We start from the raw sequence: 19,988 nt of genomic DNA on the forward strand, positions 1-19,988 counted from the left end.
CATGCCCATCATTTCTCCAAACATTGCCGATCAACATTTTAATATGGCTTTTTTGTTCAACGTAGTTGAAAGGTCTGGAAATTATGTCTTTGATGATGACAACCCTCCCCCCACAGCCCTCAGGACAAGAGTCGTAAGTTATGCCCTTGGGGCATATAAGGTTTTTATACAAAGTTTTGTCGTACAAGCTTCAAAAAGGGCTCATTCAGTTGGAAATTGAAAGGACCAATTTCCGGTTGGAAGTGACAAGAGGGCAAATGCTCAATCCATACCCATCATTCTCCAAACGCTTCCAACCAAAATTTTGAGATATCCAATTTGTTCAACGTATTGAAAGGTCTGGAAATTATGTCTTTGAGTATAACAAATCCCCTCAGCCCTCAGGGCAAGGTTTTTACGTTATGCCCTGGGGGTATTTAAGGTCTTTATAGATAGCTTAGTCACATATACTTTAGAAGAGGCTCATTGGATTGGTAATTAGACGCCCTAGTGCTCCTTTTGAGAGTCAAAGTGATCGGACGGCAGCTAACTTTCCCTCCCCCCCCACACACACGTCGGATGATCCCAAATGCGTCTAATAGAAATTTTGAGTCTAAATATCATATAACAAGGCTTTTGGGATTGAAAAAAAAAACAAGGGATTAGGGGCAAGGGTTATAAGTTATACCCAGGGGACATTTAAGGTTTTTATGGAAGAAATGGTTGTTTAACTTTAAGAAAAGGCCCAATCTTTTTCCATAAAAAAGACTGTCAATATAAAACGAACAGAAATTAATAAAAAAAAATTCTACAAAATAAGTTTTTCAAAAAAAGTAAAGAACTCCGTTAAACAAAAAATGAACAAAATAGAATCACATAATCTACCAAGCATAAAACTACCACAAAAATGATGGGCGTGAGAGAGGGGTTAGTTGCACTCTAATCACTTTCCACTATTAAAATGCGCACTGGCCCTATCAATTTCCAATCAATGATCCCTTTTTGAAGATTCTAGGAGGGTTAGTAGCCCCTCTTATCAGTCTTTACTATTACAAAGGGACAAATCTTTCTATAGAACTTTATATGACCGAAGGACATAACTTATAACCCTTGACTTGAGGGTTGTGGGGGGATGTCATCCTCAAAGACATAATTTCTAGAACTTTCAACTATATTAAAAAAATGACTATCTCAAAATTTTGATTTGATGTGTTTGGAAAAATGGTAGGCTTGAGAGGGGGTTGGTTGCCTTCCAATCCCTTTCGACTTTTAAAAAGGGCAATAGCTCTTTCAATTTTCAACTGAATGATCCCTTTTTGAAGTTTCTACGACAATCCCAACTATTAAAACCTTATAGGCCTAAGGGCATAACTTATAACCCTTGCCCTGAGGGATGCGGGGGGTTTGTCATCCTCAAAGACACAATTTTCAGGACTTTCAACTAAGTTAACAAAATGCTCAAAATTTTGATTGGATGCGTTTGTGGAAATGGAGGGCGTGAGAGGGAGGTTAGTTACCCTTCAATCAGTTTCGACTATTAAACAGGTTCTTTCAATTTCCTATTTGATACTAGTCCTTTCAATTTCCAATCAGTGAGCCCATTTTGAAGTTTCTATGACAAAACTTTCTATAAAAACCTCATATGCCCCCAGGGCATAACTAACAACCCTTGCCCTGAGGTTTGTGGGTGGGGGGGGGGGAGGGTTCATCCTCAAAGACTGAATTTCCAGAAATTTAAACTACGTTGAACAAAATGGCTATCTCAAAATTTTGATTGGATGTGCTTGGGGAAACGGTGGGCGTGAGAGGGGGGTTAGTTACCCTTGAATCATTTTCTACTATTAAAATGTGCACTTGCCCTTTCAATTTCAAGTCAAATAATCCCTTTTTGAAGATTCTGCGACAAACCTTTCCATAAAAACCTTATATGCTCCAGGGCATAGCTAACAAGCTTTGCGCTGAGGGTTTTGTGTGTGTGGGGGGGGAGGGTGTTTTCATCATCAAAGACACAATTTCCAGAACTTTCAATAACGTTGAAAAACTGGCTATCTCAAAATTTTGATTGGATGTCCACGAGGAAATTGCGGGCGTGAGATGGGGTCACTTACCCTCCAATCACTTTCGACTTTTAAAAAGGGCACTAGCCCTTTGAATTTCCAATTGAGTGAGCCCTTTTCAAAGTTTCTAAAACAACACTATCTATAAAACCCTAGGCATAACTGGCCACAGGGCATAACTTACAACCCTTATCCTCGTGGCTGGGGGGAGGGGTTGTCATCCTCAAGACCCAATTTTCAGAACATTCAACAACGTTGAACAAAATGGATATCCAAAGTTTGGATTGGACATATTTGAGGAAATGGTGGGCGTGAGAGGGGGTTAGCTGCCCTCCAATCACTTTCGACTTTTAAACTTTAACGACTTCTATAGGGATGGGGTGTTTTTAAAATTATGATGATATACATATATTTCGGTAACTAAAGGGAATGTAAATGCCTTTTGATAAACCAAAACTATGTAAAAAAAACAGTCTGCGTCCGCTAAGCATACAACAAAAAATACATAGATTAGGAGCCTTTTGTATATTACATACAGTCCTCGTCAAAATTCCTTTTAAAACTGTTGCTTAATCAAACCTAATTTGTCTAATGGTAATAACGGGCCAGTTCCCATTCCTTTATACCAAATATTTTGGCATCCACGGCGATGTTTCCATAAATTTTCTTATCACTGGAAGCTACGTTAACGTTATTCGTGTTGTAGGAATGGGAGGAGAAACAACACCTGGCACACGTTGTTTCCAAGAAAATGTTCTTATTATCGGAAGCTCAGATAACGCTATGTGTAACAGGAATGGTGGGATATGTGCGTCACAGGAGTGGTGGGATATGTGTGTCACAGGGATGGTGGGATACGCATGTGACAGGAGCCTTTGAAGGGATACTACTTGTAACTTTATCACGCTTTAGCACATCTTTAACTCGGACTAGTCCACATTTACAACTCCGTCTCAATTTTTTAACATTCTTATACAAAATGTCATTATTATGTTGCCTGGGTCCATCTTCCAGATCTTTAGCCTTCTTAATCTTGACCTCCACTTTACACTTCCTGAATTCATATTTAAAAGCTTTATCCACCTTCTTTACAATCCGCTTACTTTCATATCATCTATTACTCAAAGGTTTCTCTCACTATCCCCCCTTCTTATCTTCTAAAATAAAAAAGAGTTCTCCTGAAGACATCATCTACTACAGCAAAAAGCTAAAATTATTCCATCCATCTTCTATAATGTCAAATTTTAGACTCTTCCGATTAGTATTTAACTTTTCCCAGAAACATTCTCTCCAATCCTTGTCCTGAATTATACCAACATCATATAAATGGCGATCTTTACTTAAAATATTTATTACAGCACTCCTATATATTTTTCTTGTATTGATATCTTCTTGAATCTTGTACAGATCCTGCCTATCTTCAGTTAATGATAACATAATAAAAAAAGTTAGCTGTCTTACCATCATGTGTGTATTATGTTAACTTATGTGAGAATTTACGACCAAATACTGTTTTGGTTACAACTATATTGTTATACCTGCAAAATTGTAGCAGTCTAAAGCCTTTTTTATTTTCTTTATCTACGACAAACTTTTTAACCTAGGATACCATCTATCCCTATTTCTACCAAAGCTGAGCCCTATAATTTCCAAATAAAAAAGTTTTTTTCTAACCCAGATATATATATATATATATATATATATATATATATATATATATATATATATATATATATATATATATATATATATATATATATATATATATATATATATATATATATATATATATATATATATATATATATATATATATATATATATATATATATATATATATATATATATATATATATATATATATATATATATATATATATATATATATATATATATATATATATATATATAAATAAGACGGATAAATTATTTCAAACACTAGAACTGGCCAATTTGATTTTGCATGATTTTTGTTTGCTCCATTGGAGCTTCTAGTGCCAAATCCCTGTTTCTGTATTGACTGTAGGCAAAACAGAGATACTCATTTCCCCTCCCTAAACTTGAATTTGAATGTCTCCCAGCTACTGTAAATTTTAATAGTCAATAAAGCTTCTTTGTAAATTCGTTGATTCAAGAGATTTGTAGTTACAGTCTTTAAAAATAGAAAAGAACATTCTCAGATTAATACAAAAGCATTTTAGAATAAAAAATTATTTCAGGCTTCTTTGCCTTATTAGGCTTCCTTGCATTGATAGTTTTCTTTTCTTTTTAAATACAAAAATTAAATTTCACATCTAATAAAATTTCCTTACCAACTTGCAGCTATAGAAGATTGTAGTCAGAAAAACAATTGTAGTTAGCTTATTGAATGATAAAAGAAAGATTGGCAAGTTATGTATAAATGTATTAACACAATCAAAAGAATCAAAAAATATTTGAAATTTACTGTTGAAGAACAAAAAAACCTTTCAAAAATAAAATGAAAATACTATATTAAAAAGTTTCAAAAAATATCTGTAAAAAGTTACAGCTAAAAAACAAACTACTTTTTTTAAGCAAAAAGACATGTTTTTTTCAAATTAAAGTACAGGTTAAAATTCGAAAAAAGGAGATCTGCTTCAAGGAAAAGCTTTGAATGTCTCTACCCCCTTGAACTCTTTCAGAGAGCGGAGAGGGAAGGCTAGTCTTAAAGGGTAGATTAAAAATACTTGGATTTGATAATGCTGTCTTATATTCTGTCTGAAAGTGCAGCCTTGATCCCTAGATGACTTTTTGTTCGTAATTTAAGTTTTTCAACTGCACTATACTTTTGTTTGGAAGTAATCTGAATGTTACGACTTATGATACTGGGATTGGAAACTTGGCACAAAGAAATAAGCCTATCATATGTTTACTTAACTACATTGATAGATCATAAACTTTATTTAAAATATTATAAGCGTTGATTGCATTAAAGAAGCTTAGTGCTACGAATTCCAAGGCCACACAAATAATCGAAAGTACTTTTACCAATACACTATAGAACTGCTACTACTAGTAACAACTCACCGCAGCACCAAGCCGCCTGAGACCAACACAGCTTCGCACGCTTCTCCTCCACCCAAATCTATTGAAAGCCTCCCTTTTTAAAACCACCCACGAAGTACCCATTTCATTTAAATAATTCTTTATGATGTCCTCCCACCTCAGACGAGGACGACCTGTTTTCCGTTTAGCCCAGCCCTAGACGGTTGGCCGAAAAGAACATTCTTCGGCAATCTGTCATCCTTCATCCGCACAACGTGCCCTGGCCACCTCAACCTTTCTTTCATTATAGCCCTAGAGAGCGGTATTGAACCACATTTTTCGTATAGCCTATTCTTTGACATACGGCCAGTCAGCCGGGTACCCAGAACAATCCTTAAGCAATTTCTCCAGAAAATATCAGTACGAAGCCAGGTATTACCGCGGAACGAACACAACTGCTGCCATCTATGATCGAGTGGAACTGGACAAGATCACGTGTCTCTTTCAAGGTCAATCAGGGAACTTGGAAATACTGCGGGGAAAATGCACATACGCACTGAATACTAACGGGCCAATGTTATTTATCCACGAAGGGGACAAGATCAGACTAGATTTCTGGGAAATTGATTGCATAATCGACAGGGAATTCTAATGTAACATGAGGGGAATTATGTTATGAGTGTTGATCAATTTGCTTGTTGTTTCTTGGATGTAGACAGAAGTTCAACAACAATTGCTGGATAATCAAGTCTAACGGTACAGGATCACGTGTCTCTTTCTAGGCAAATCATAGGAGTTGGAAACACTAACGGGACATGATCGCAGTGAATACAAGGAAGGATTTTTGCTATAGTTGTTATTAGTGTGAGAATAGAATTCAAGGAGTGAGAACAGTTTGACTTTACCCGTTTATTAGAATATATTTGTAATAATGAGTGGAATGTTTACACTATTAGAAGTTGATAGTGCAGTTGGTAGCAATGATACAAGAGCACCAAACATTGCGGTGGAAATCACGAGAGGATCATGGCTTTGTCTGGAATGGGATGAAGTATATGCAAGATATGTCTTATCTTTGAGGAAATTTAAAATGGAAAATCAATTATGCTTCGCTGCAAAAGTTGATATAGCACCAGTGAATAGACTTCAAAGTGCTTTAAATGCAATAGTGAAGTATATAGAGGACAATAAGTTATATCGCTAATTGTAAATGTGTAACATATATTATTGTTGTAACTATACAATAAGATTGTTTCAAAATCGAAAATGTTATCGAGTATTCTTGAAGTAGAACGAATTATGGTTAGTCTAGAATCAGCAGTGAAAGTGATAGGATTGAAAAATGAATAAATTTGAGAAAGAGAGAATTAGATTGAATCTTGTGATTATGGAAAACATTTAATTCTGGATGATGATTTTCTCGAGTTATCCCTTCAACGGAAGATATTCTCACAGGGGTTACTTGACAATATAATGAAAACTGATTCTCCCCCATTGGACTATTGTATGAAGCTTTTATGACGTGAGTCAAATGCATATATTCAATTTATTGATATATTAATTGAATCAAAGCAGAATAATATCGTGGATATACTTTTGAAAACATTGCCATAGATTCAATGTAGATGGCTCCCCCTTCGAAAGAGGTAACGTCACAGAGTTACTCCTCTCCCATTCTCCTCTGAATTGATCGAACGAGGATCAGTTTTTTTAGCTGTGAGAGTTGACATTGGAAACCAAAAAATATTCTATACATGTCCCCTATGCATGTACACTCTTGGCAGTTGGTCATCATGTGAGAATTGTACAATTTTTCATAACTATAATGAAAAGTGCAAATTATGCAATGCTTGTAAATTACATAGAGGATATGCAGTACAAATTAAAGGATGTAACTCATGTCTTGAAGAGATTTGTGACTCTCACCCTAGAGGACATCTATGCTCTAATTGCCACTATGACAAATGTGATCAGTGGGAAAATACTTACCAAGGTATGATTGGAAAGAACCCCAAACGTGATTTTAGTTTATTTCTACGAGATTGGTGCTGTCGTGGATTTAAATTATTTTGGGAGGAAGAATCAGGTCTACGATTCAACTGTTGGGGTAACAAGACAATTTGGTTTCTACGTCATCGTTGTGACGACACTGCCTATTATGACTATAAACCTAGTAATTTTTATTTGGCAGTTACCGAATGTGATTCACCACTTGAAAACACCGTATGTGATATTGCTTAAGATAGACAGATTGAAACACGTGAATTTCATAATATGAATGCAAATAATATCATTGACTATACAAAGAGATACGATAAGAGTCAAGTTACATTATACTGTAGAAAATGTGACCCAGACTTTGCTGCCAATCAAGATCAATATACAGTGAATTCAAATGATCTACCATAATTAGTGGTTCACGACAGTTGCCTATACACCTAAGAAGATATCTAAAGTGAAGAATAAAGACATTGTTGCATAAATACATTTCTTTATTAATAAACAAATTCACATACATTTTTTAGCATTTCACTCGTAGGGCACTAAAATCAATATTATACAGGTCTGAGAGGATATTTTCCCTCCATAAAGTCGTTCAGACGTGGATTGTCTACATAAATGTTGAGAAACTGCTTTTAAGTATAGCCGCGATATCTGAACACGAAATATAATAGCGCATGGAACCCACAGGTCTTAGACGTCAGATCCTGGACTCTCTTTCGATTTTGAATAATAGTTTTCCCACTGCTCTCAATATAGTTGCTGATTTTAGGAGTGCAGAATGTACAGGGTAGACCGAGAGGAACAAATAATTTAATTATGTTCATAGTTTGAGAGATACACAAAACATGACCAGTATTCATAGTCAACGGATTGCTATTAACAATGATTAGGGTATTGTTTGCACTTCGGATTTTTCCAGTAAAGTCCGAGGGTAGACAGTAGGATCTGTATTTGGACATGTAGGGGTGCATATTAAATACATTGATCTAGTAGGTCTAGTAGAACACTGCCTTCGGAAGCGATTTCCCAATAGGTTTAAAATTGATTTAGCGAGATTAGTGCAATACTCTCAGCTAATGGGTCGGCAAATGTACAATCTAAAAGCACACTCCTCGTTCGCACTATACTCAATCCTGGGTGCCAGACAAATCCAATACAATGATACCATATGTTTTAGCGAACATGTCTTCGGCTATACCATTTTCAAATAGTTGTGAATCATGATCTAGGGTGTGCATTGTCAACTCATACAAACTTCGATAGGATTTATCCAAATAGAGGTTGTATAGCGGGATTTTATTACTTTGCAGACAAGAAATAAAATCCTAAACATTTCAAATTTATGTAGGCATCCAGTCCACGATCCTATTGCACTAGAGGTTTTTACAAATGCCAATGCTTTTTTTTACGGAATTTCGCCATTGATAAAGGATGAGTCGGTGAAGGTACGTGAGCCTGTGGCAATATGACTTTGATTGGTGAAGGTATGAGGAACAAGTAGTTTAATATTATTTCCACTGGATCTCAGTTTTTCGACTGCCAAAGCAACAGAACTCATAACCTGCTGTTTGCGTACATGTAGTATTGCCGAAGTGAGAGAGAGAAATGCATCAGGATTGGCAACAAGTTCCTTTCGTAAAATGAAATTAAATGGAGCAAGCGTCATTTTTATATCCACTTTAATATTGGGTGGTAGCCATTGAGGTATATTAAATATTTCATGATATTTTTTCCAACTAGATGTAATTCACTAGTTGTAGCATTTTTAAGTGCATCTGTACTATCAGTATTAGTAATATATTCATATCCATTGGAGGTGCCTCTCAATTCCTTATATGACTTGGGTGTCATCAGCATGAACTGCATATCGCTTGTATAATTTGAGAGATTGTTGCTTGTGCTCACCAGTGTGCCATTCATGTAGACACTGATTTGACGAAATAAATTATGTAATATACAATTTTCATAGGATATTCTATCATCAAGAATTGGCAATGTATTATCGGATTTCCGGACTTTCACTCGTAAATCTATAAATGTTGAAGACATGTCCATTAAGTTCATTGGAATAAATTTGAAAGTGGATTTATCGGAGAGGGGTTGTTTTGGATAAAATTGTTCAGAGTATCCATGTTTTACACTCACATCAACATTTTCTGCATTGAATAGATTTAAAAATGAAGTGATTGAAGGTTGTGAATCCTTATGCGGTAGATATGCCATCTATAAAAAAGAAATCTAGTTTCGAACTAACAATTCTCTTCCTTGGGCTTCTTCTTCTGTTTACTGTGCGTATCATCTTTTTCCTTCTTTTCTTTGACAAGGGTGATTTTTTCGTTTCTGACCTGAGTAGAGACTGATGAGTGGTGCACTGTTTCTCAACCTTTTTAAACCTTTTTCATTTTGTTGAGATTTCAATTGTTTGCCAAGGGTTTGCGCACTGGACCTAAGATTTTCCGAAGCACTTTTTTTAAAATCCTTGCCAGAGCTCCAATCGTATAGTGTAGAGGATGCAAAATCTGTCGCAGTCGGTACAATACATTTTTTAGCAAGAGGTATTGCAGAGCAAAACAGCTTAGAAAACCAGCTGCCAAGACCATAGCGAGACATTGATGAATGACCTTTGTAATAATACGTTCCATTGCCCTTTTGTCTTGGGCCAAGAGTATTAACATAGCAGTAAATATCAGGACAAATGAATAACACTTTTCTATTAGACATCTTGTTTGTTTTGAACACCGACAACGACGGGTCGAAAATGCCATGTAATCGCAGCCAAACCTTTTGATATTGCTAGGGGATCACCTAATTCAGTTCTTAGTGTTAACTGGTAAGATCAGTTTGCATTATATGCAGAGGGAGAAAGGCTTTAGTTTGTCGATATTGTTTGCCACGAAGCCTACGATTTCGATGAAGTGTGTAACTCGGTTCATTTTCTAGATACTCTTTTGCTTTTTTAATGTGCTGCCATCTATGTCAGAGGCAACTTTAAAAATCATTGTGGGGGAACTTAGACTTCCCACTTCAACAATATTTTCATAGACATGTTTTAAATTTCATCCATTTTGAACGCAAACACGTAGTGTAATGTTCATTCTCCTTTTACACACTGGAGGGTGAATCAATATGTCTTCGCTTTTGTCTAGCAGCCACCATCGTTGGTGTTACAAAATCATTGCTGCTGCTGCTGTTAGGAGTGCTAGTATTTTCTAATATTGAATTAAAATCTTCCTCTTCTTCTTTTTTAAATGGTGTTGTTAGAGGACTATATTCTCTTAGTTTCTTTAGAATTTGCTTTATGTCAATAAGACTTTTGGAGAAGTTTGATGCATTTAGAAAGGTCTATAGATTATTGTCAAATGATAAAAGTCCTTTACGATTCTTCACCATATCGCAAATTAAATCAACTAGAATATAACTTTTTCCCTGTATTATAATACATTTCCCTGTGCTATCGACTTGAACTTGATCACCACCACCACTTTCCAACATGAGATATGTTAATACTCTTTTACTCTGTTCTCGATAGGTCACTGGCAATAGGTTTCCAATTGATGTCACTATGGAATTCAATTCCTTCTCTTTTGATTGTGCAGAATCTTTAGGAGATGTTTCCTGTTAAGGGGGATCTGTGACGGCGATGGGTCTCTAACGATAAGGTCTATGCTTGTCCACACGAAGCAATGCATCTTGAAGTAAAACTAGCTTTTTATCATCGGTAATATTTTCTTCATTAATGAATTTGCTTAGATTGTCTTCAAAAGGTTCCACTGGTGAGAGGACAAGTTCTATTGAAGTCAATTTATAGGGTTTAGCCATCTAGAGAAAACTGTTTACAAGTCCTCTGATTATTGGTTGTAAAAGTGTAAAAAAGCTACCGCCCGCTTGAAGGAGACGTTTTCTTTCAAAAATTTTCCCTTGTTTTTGCAAGCCAAGGAACGTAGAGCGAAACGATGTTGCTTTGTCTGTTGTCTAAGATCTTCTGGGAAGTGCACCTTGCCCTCAGTTAAATTAAACAAAGTTCAGACATTAAACTAATGAAATCATTGTCAACACCATGTTTGAGTATGGCCTTCCTGAGTGGGGGTTTTGAAGTGCTTAGAACGGAAAATAAATACCATTGTTCGTGTAGTTTCTTCACTGTCATGATGGCAACTAATAGCTTTTTCTACCATTCACTGGAAGATATACAGTAATTTCCTTGTCGAAAATATTTGTGACTACACGTAGATCATCGTGCGTATTCTGATTAAGATCTAGAAAAATGTACCCGTAGGGCTTATTTGTTACCTGAGTCTACGCTGACTGCAGAAATTTGGGAGCGCCTGGATATATTTGCTTATTGAGATTTATTAGCGAGCTAGAATCACGAACAACTCGGTAGATAATATAGATGGTGCAATTCAATGCAAGAGTTCTCATACATTTGCTCTGATGAAACAGATTGTGTAGAATTAGGATTATGGAAATGTGTTCATGATGAGGGTGAACAGTGAACAGTTGTAGAATTTCCTGTAAGAACTGTTCAATTGATTCAGCTAAATCATCAATAATTAGCCATGAATTTGGTTCAATACTATTGAAAACATCAAGTTCCCGTATGAATTATATTGGCATGGATATGGCAGTGGCAACAGCTTTTATTTGATCATAGGACTCCTGCCAAATACTATAGCAATAATAAATTTTCTTTGGTTTTTTCCAAAAACGTTTTATTACAATTTTTAATTGTTTTAGCTAAAAGTTTCGTTTTCCCTGACATTAATGGGACATACAGAAACGATCTGAATGGGGTTTTAAATTGATACATACTGCTTTTGACAACAGTCGGACTACAACTAACTGTAAACCATAATTGTCCAATGAATAAACAATAATTTTTCCTTAGATCTATCTATTCAAGAACAACAAAAACAATATTTCTTTCATTTATTGTCCTAAAAACAACTTAAAATAGCACACACACTTTTTGTACAACAACAATAGCAACAAAAACATTTTTCATTATTGTCATAAAAAACAACTTAAAATACAACACCAAAAATAGCACAGTTGAACACTAAGAAAATATGAGAAACCTGGAAATTGACAACATTTAAAAGATGAGAATCTCCCCCCAAGAGCCCCCACTCCGCGGGCCGGGCCAAGGGCCGAAGGCCGGCCGCAGGCGGGAACCCCCCCCCCCCCCCCCGGGATCGCTGTGCGAAAACTGTATACAATAGCCGCTGCTGCTGCAGTTAAATGATGGTACTATTTGAGCATTTAAGTTAATTTATCCAGACCCAAGTTGGCTGCGATAGTCTACACATTCAACTTGGTCTCAAATTCGATAGTGGCCGTGGGGGAGTACTTTTACACCATTCTCGATCACAAAGACCTTGTCAGATATACATGACACGGCATTTTTTCAACTCTAAGAGTATAGTTTCTACACTGCAGAGAGCGAATTGCTAGTACGTTTGCTCTTGGCACTAGACAACTATCTACACAGTTTCTGTAGACACTCATGTTGAAATTATTTTTTACAACGTGTGTAGGCACCACTTTGCACGCCTGCTTTACATTCTTGTCGTGTGTTTCTATACAATAAACTTTAGGACCAGTGAACACCCCATTGGATATTAAATCACTCCCCGTCTCTGATTTTAACATTAGTAGTTGATTGGGAGATTGACGTTTCACCAACTCGGGGTAGAGGGACGCATTCCAGTTAGTGAAATCCATCCGCGAGCTGATATGCACCCCTTCTTCCAAATCATTTAATAAATCACCGGTTGTAACTTTTAACAACAGAGAATCCGTGTCCCCATAGTAAACTTGAACTTCCCCCTCCCTTGGCCATTGTACCTCGCACACATTGTAAAAGAACGAAAACATGAGTTTTTTGAAAATCTTCAGTACTAAACTGCCTCCCGCTATAGTCTTTTTCAGTACAACATTTGTTTTCTTGCTGTGTAGAAGAACCATGTTCGGTTCTATGCTCGTGAATGTTATAAAATTGGGGTCGGCTATAATTTGTGCACATTCTTGGGGGCATGTTACGACGTCACAACGTGATCTGTTTCGTACGCTTTCACACATTTTGCCAAAAGCTGAATTTAAAATGAGCTTGTACATTTCCTTTTCAACTTTACTTTTTGCCATTGAGCGTTTACCGTTAAAATTGTCGATAAACGTCTTCAAGTATGGTTTCTGATTGATTTGCAGGGCCCTGTATTTTTTTGATCATGAAACCATGGCTCACCATCCATCGCAAAAGCACATGGTGAACGACAATATTACGTTTAGGGTCTAGATCTGCATTCAGTTTCTGCTTGGAGGGGGTCCAGTGCATACCCATATCATCAACCAAAGATCGATTGTATGGGCTCAATGATTCCTTGATCACAGGTCTATTGACACATGGAAATACAAAATTTTTGACAGAATCGTGAAGATCGAATGGTATGTGCCCCTCAATTTCAAAGAACCATCCTTGTGGCCCATTGTCCTCGACGGTGTGAATGTCGGGGATCTCACAAGGATTCTCAAGCCATTTATAAATTCCACACGGCAAAGAGTAGTGAGACATTTCCAAGGGGTACAATGAGTTCAAGTCAAGAAAAACTGCACTAGCATTTACACCGATGTCTTGTCCAGTTGGATTCGTTGTTAGAACGCAATCTCCATGAAAAACATACCCCCCCCCCCTCATTGATCTTTCTACAAAAACGTGTTGATCCACATCAGTGATCAACCCTATTTCCTCCCTACTAATTTTTAGAATTAAATCCATCACCAAGTGAGGTGTGGAAAAATAGTAGCCAATATGTAGTCCAAACTTTGAATAATTTTGATCTGTGTTTTTACAGATAATATCTAATAGAGTGAGGTACGTCACTTGCCAAGTACAATCTGCAATAATCCCACCCATTTTTACAATTACCCTTATCCCATACCCTCTTTGCAAATTCATATTCTTCAGCAGTACATTCACTATTGGTAATTGAATTATAGAAAGCTTCAATTGGAGGTAGTTTCTCCTCGCTTAACCGTGCGCCGGAGCAGTAATATTCATACGCATATATACCTTTACAGGTCAGTAGGTCATACATTTTACTGTCTGGAAAGCGCTGTTTAATCAGAGGAAAACTATCAAAATTGTCGCTTTTCTGCACTTGAATCAATTGACTCAAAGCCTTGGGGAAGAAACTATATGAATCTAAAAACCGGATTTTATTCCAGCACGTATGCCCATTATTCACTACCTGCCATTTCAACTCTAGAAGCACTGGCTTCTCAGCAGATTTGGGGATAATATTAAAGGTAAATGATTTGTTTACCCATGGACCATCTACTCCCTCTCCCTCCCTGTACATACGTGCCAAAGCTGGTAAAATAAATTTTAAATCATAATTTGAATTGTGAATGAAAATCGGTATAAAAAACTGCTGGCTTACATTCAAATTGCACGATTGATGTGCAACACCACGAAAATTACTACCCCCTGACGATATTTCCTGTCACAAGTGATTATGATCTGTGAATTTCCCCTTCCCTCCTCTTTTCCCCCTAGTCCCTTTCCCCTTATTCCCCTCTTCAAATTCCCCCTTACAAACCCAGCATGTTTTTGATTTTTAATCGCCAGAAGATCCTCTGCGGACAACAACATTGGGTAATGAGTATTTCTCAAACGAGAAATATCTCCATTTGCAGTGACATTTAATTTAGTTAATGCCTTGTTCATGCACTCATTTTCATCCAATGTTTCGACTATTTCTAACAACTGCATTGTGTTAGAGCTGTCTCTTTGTGCCTGGGCATAGCAATAGCTTGATGTTCTTTCATTCGATTTGGAAATTGGGGGTCGTTCACATCCACTAGCTTAGCTTCACAATCCAAACTTATTTTATTACAGGAGCGTATTCTGAAAATTTTTAAACTTTAAAATGGCCCTGTCACCCGAAACTGCTTCCACTGATTGATAGCCGTGGCGTCTACAATGCTTCAAGTGATTCTGTAGCTTTAAATCACTACGAAATTGGGACAGGTATGTTGGACAGTAGAAACGAACACCCCCGCCCCTTTTTTCCCTCCCCCAGAACTCTACTGATATCCGTAATAGGATTGAAGTGGCCAATTGAATTGGGTTCACTAGGCGGTGTGTACAACAACCAAACCCAGTGCTTAACCAATTTAATCGACGGGTCCCTTACTGGGAATACCACCCCCTTTTTATAAGAACGAATACCCCCTTCAAATTCTGTTTCATATTGGATTGCAGTAACGCCGATATTTAAATGAGCATTGGCCCGTTCAAAAATATCACTCGACCTGAGCGTTACTGGAAATTTTCCCTCTAAACAAGAGAAATCTACAGGGGGAATATCAGACCCCTCTTTCCCATGTACATCCCAGTATTCCAAATTTTTCTTTGAAGCGTCACTTGCTAAAGGTTCGAAAGCTGATGTGAGGAAAGCGTACATGAAACATTTTTGGACTGTTTCGAAACAGATTCGTTGAACGCCCTGACATCCTTCTAAATCGGGATTATATTTTAAAACTATAGACCTTTCCCCACCTGCCCCACCTCTTAAAATAAAATCTTTTTTAAATTTACATATATTTACACTTAAATTTTCAATAAATAAAACAACAGCAGATCCACCCGCTCATTATAATTTTCGAGATGCGTGATAATGTTGTCTATCCACTGCATAAAAACTGTTTCATAATTTTCTAAATGAGGATAGACCACCAGCATCTCGGTGTGTACATAATGGTCGTACACCTTGCTTTTTCCCTCATTCAGATAAAGTATTTTTAAAACAATTGAAGCCTTAATGGAGTCCCTACTCCCCCCCCCCACAACTGAACCTGGTATTCTAAAAGTGCACGAATTTTTTCTACATATTCATTAACGATATCTAGAGAGTCGGTCATAAAATTCTCCCCCCCCCCCCATAAGTGAATTAAACGGATCCCCAAAGGTTGCAGTATAAACGACTATTATATTCAATATCGAATTCGTTTGATGAAATTCTGGTAGTGTTTTAAGTTTCATCTTCACTTATTCCTGGCCTTAATGAGTTAGTCTTTTTAACATTAATTTTCAAACCTGTGCTCGCAAAACCTCTAAAACTACATTCATTTTGCTCACGCTTTCATCTAGGATGCTTAAGTCATCAGCATAATCTAAGTCCAGGAGACTTTTCCCTCCCCATTTGATTCCCTGTTCTCCCATTGCCTTTCTTGTGCTCCTTAACACAAAGTCCATTAAAATAATCCATATAAAGGAGGATAGAACATAACCGTGCTTAACTCCTGATTTAATACAAAACCAGCTGTAACCTCATTTCCTACCTTAACCGCAGCAGTGTTATTCTCATACATAGCACTAATCACTTTAATGTATTTATCTGGTATACCTTACAAGGATAAAACCTTTACTAAAGCCCTTATATCAACAGAATCGAACGCTTGCTCATAATCTATAAAAATAAAGACCAAATGTGTTTGACAACTCATGCACTTCTCAATTATTAGCCTAAGAGTTAAAATTTGGTCGACACATCCTCTACCTTTTCTAAAACTACACTGTTCTTCTCTTAAAACTTTTTCTACGGCATCTCACAGTCTAAAAAGTATCATAATACTAAGTAATTTACTACCTACAGAGACCAGACTAATGCCTCGATGATTACGACACTCACCTTTATCACCTTTTGTGGCTTAATTAAGGTTTTCCTAAAATCTTTAAGTACTTCCCCTTTTTCGAAAATCATATTCGTAATCTTCAAAAACTTATTTCTAACCTCAGAGCCACCATATTTAAGAAACTCATTTTCCACCCTATCAGCACCTGGAGCCTTATTATTTTTTAATTCTTTTAGTACTGTCGCTAATTCCTCCTCACAAAACTAATCTTCCCTCCTCTCGGTTAAGCAAATTCTCAAATTGTTCGGCCCATCTCTCTTTACTTTTTTCCTTTCAAAGTTCAAGGAAGTTTGACCAAAGCAGTGATCTTATCTTGCACCTGGCATTGGACTTATTTAACAATTATTATGCTAATTACCTCATTTTCACACAAGACTTTGCTAGTTGGAGTTGTGGAAAAAATAGATAAATATGTTTACAGTTTTGACTAAAAAATATCAAATCTCACCTGCAAACGGACTTTGGCGGTATCAAAAGGGAACGTTACAAAGTCTGCAATACATCCAGCCGTACCAGCTGCCAGTAAATTAGCGTAAACGGGAGTTCTGTTCGGTCTTGATCCATTTTTTTGACGTCCTTCTTGACGATTTTTGGGAAGCATTTTGATGTCTTTCGCTAGGCATATATAATTTCACTACTAATTCCCACATACTAGGTTTTTCAGGAAACTGCAGTGACTGGTGGATTACAGATACTCTCTGGTCAGTATTTTTTTGTGAAAATACAGACACAACGCCCCTGAAATTTTTCTACGTGTGCAAAACATACGTGAAACATGCCTCATTATTTAAAATGAATACCTATTTTTTATTTGTTAAACAAAATAACCGAAAATAATCGTTTTCCTTTTGTATATAGCGACAACGGAAGTTCAACAGTAATTAGTTGAATGAACCTCATGCTCTTTGACAGGGGCATTTCTAAGGGAGAAGCATACCCAGGACACTGGATCATAGGGGGTAGCAGCTTGAAAGGCACTTTCTGATCTGACCGAATAAAATCTGAACCATAATTCTTCAGCTTCGAAATACCCTAATACTTAGGAGTGGAGAGTAGACTGTCAGAAAAATTATATTTAAAATGAAAGTTACAGCCTTAACACAAAATTTATACGCAAATAAAATCAAACAAATTTCTCACTTACAAATTGTCTCTTTACAATTTTTTTTAGATACCCTTATAGAAAGATTTATGAGCTATATTTTTTCCGTCCAGTTAATTTGCTATACTGAAAAGAAGATGCAAGTGAAGTCACAACACAAATCCAATCTGAAGATAAAGACATGGATAATATGAATGCAGTAACTGAATGCAAACCTGATCGCAAACCGGATCTTGGACGATGTGATGATGAAAATCCTTCAAGCTTAATTACACTGGAGGACCTAGATCTGACATATTCACTAACTGAATACAATTCCATGTCTGCTAGTGTATCTCAAATTGTCTCCAATGGGATTCACAGCATTAGATTTAATATTAAGGATCTCATAAAACGTATTGGACGCAGATAGATGCCCTGTGGTTACCTAACTTTTGAAACAGGGAAGAATTGAGGCTGGTCTAAGCAGTACATCAAGAGATGGAAGGCAGTTATTCAGAGATTGGCTATACAAAAAAAAACTCTTAATGGAAAGAATCTTGGCTAAAGCACAGCAAATAAAAAATAACGCATTGTCTGAATACTATGCAGGCTTTTTTATGATTATGCTGTTTCCCGTTTTTCTAAGGAAGAGGTTCCCACATAATGGAAAAAATTAAACGAAATAAATTCCAAAACATGAAAATTCCTTACGCCACAAAGCGTCTTTGTTTTCCGAGAGGCAGTCCCTTATGAGGATCACATAAAAAAACCTGATATTGGTGATTTAGGCAGTGGTAAATTTCTCAATATGATTGATTTATTGATGACTCCGGGACTTCTCAAAAGTTGGAGGAAGAAAAACAATCTTTGGAAGGCTTACAGGTCCTCTAAGCCATCTTCTCGTGATTCTCGACTTCAAATTTCCAAAGCTTATAGAAGAGTTTACTATTCGCTTTGCCGAAAAGGCCAAATCGTTATTTTATTACAGAAAATTCTCTGCATGTAGTAACGACATTAGGATGACATGGCAAGTAATAAATTCAGTTATTTGGTCATCTTCTCTGCCTACTTCTGCCCCTTCAAGTATTGTGATGGAAGGCGAAGATGCAGAGGGTGAGCTAAAAATTCAAGATGCGTTTACTTCCTATTTTGCTAATATCGGCAAAACTACAGCCTCTTCTGTAAGTCCTTGAAACGCCTTGTCCTAAATCAATGGCATCGGAACCTGCCTCTGAAGCTGAAATAGCAAGAATTGTCAATGGTTTCAGGACTACTTCATCTTCTGGCCCAGACCGTATTCCGACTAAGGTTGTAAAGTTCATTTTTCCTGTCATGATTTCTGCCCTCAAGAGACTTATCAATCTTTCCTTTGAAAATGGTGTTTTCCCAAGTGCTCCAAAGCGTGCTCGCGTTATTATTCTTTTCAAAGGTGGATCGAGAAATGATCCTGTAAATTATCGTCCCATACCCATATTATCAGTGTTTAGTAAAATATTTGAAAAAGCTATGCTTTCTCAACTTCTTAATTTTCTTAATTCTAAACACTTTTTTCATGATTTTCAGTTTGATTTTAGGGCGAAGCACTCAACCAAGCATGCATGCGCAACTCTTTTGAATTATTTACATTCAGTTCTTGACTCTGGTCTGATACCTGTTGCTCTTTTTCTTGATGTACGAAAAGCATTCGACTCATTAACACACAAGATTCTTCTTTCGAAACTATCCCATATTGGTATAAGAGGGAATGCTTATTCTTGGTTTCCATCATATTTATCTGGTCGAGTCATCTCGGTTGATACGCACCTTTCTAACCTTTCGGGAATAGCGTTTGGCGTTCCACAAGGATCTGTTATTGGGCCGATATTCTGTTTAATCTATGGCAATGACCTTATTAATGCGGTTCAAAATTTAAAACCTACCCTTTGCTGTCGTCTTTATCAACCAGCATCTGTCACTAATTGCGACAGATGTTCGTCCTTACCAGATGCACTTATTGCTTTTGATGATGGCAGTACTCTTGGCACAACTGGTAGAACTGAGTCTGATCTTCGTTCAAAGATAAATGCCCTTTTTGAAGGAGTTATCCAATGATTTGATGTAAATTATCTTGCCTTAAATGTCGGGAAGTCATTGTTTCTCATTTTCTCCAGAGTTTCAAAGGC

The 19,988-nt window shown here is 36.7% G+C and overlaps 1 protein-coding gene across 6 annotated transcripts in view; it reads right to left on the reverse strand.

The window, feature by feature from the left end:
* The window catches only part of LOC148947694 (dicarboxylate carrier UCP2-like), a 150,484-nt gene that overhangs the window by 116,910 nt on the left and 13,586 nt on the right, over positions 1-19,988 (reverse strand). For 4 of the 6 annotated variants that reach the window (XM_089095371.1, XM_089095370.1, XM_089095369.1 and 1 more), the window contains exon 3: positions 17,191-17,357. In XM_089095371.1, coding sequence (XP_088951497.1) covers positions 17,191-17,343 — 153 coding nt within the window. In that variant the 5' untranslated portion in view covers positions 17,344-17,357. Of the gene's footprint in view, positions 1-17,190; positions 17,380-19,988 lie in introns of all 6 variants that reach the window. The other 2 variants (XM_089095374.1, XM_089095373.1) reach the window with 1 other exon arrangement.

Source organism: Artemia sp. Qi Xiang Cuo, chromosome 10 (genome assembly GCF_049724085.1).
Source record: "Artemia sp. Qi Xiang Cuo chromosome 10, ASM4972408v1, whole genome shotgun sequence".
In the NCBI taxonomy this organism is placed as follows: domain Eukaryota; kingdom Metazoa; phylum Arthropoda; class Branchiopoda; order Anostraca; family Artemiidae; genus Artemia; species Artemia sp. Qi Xiang Cuo.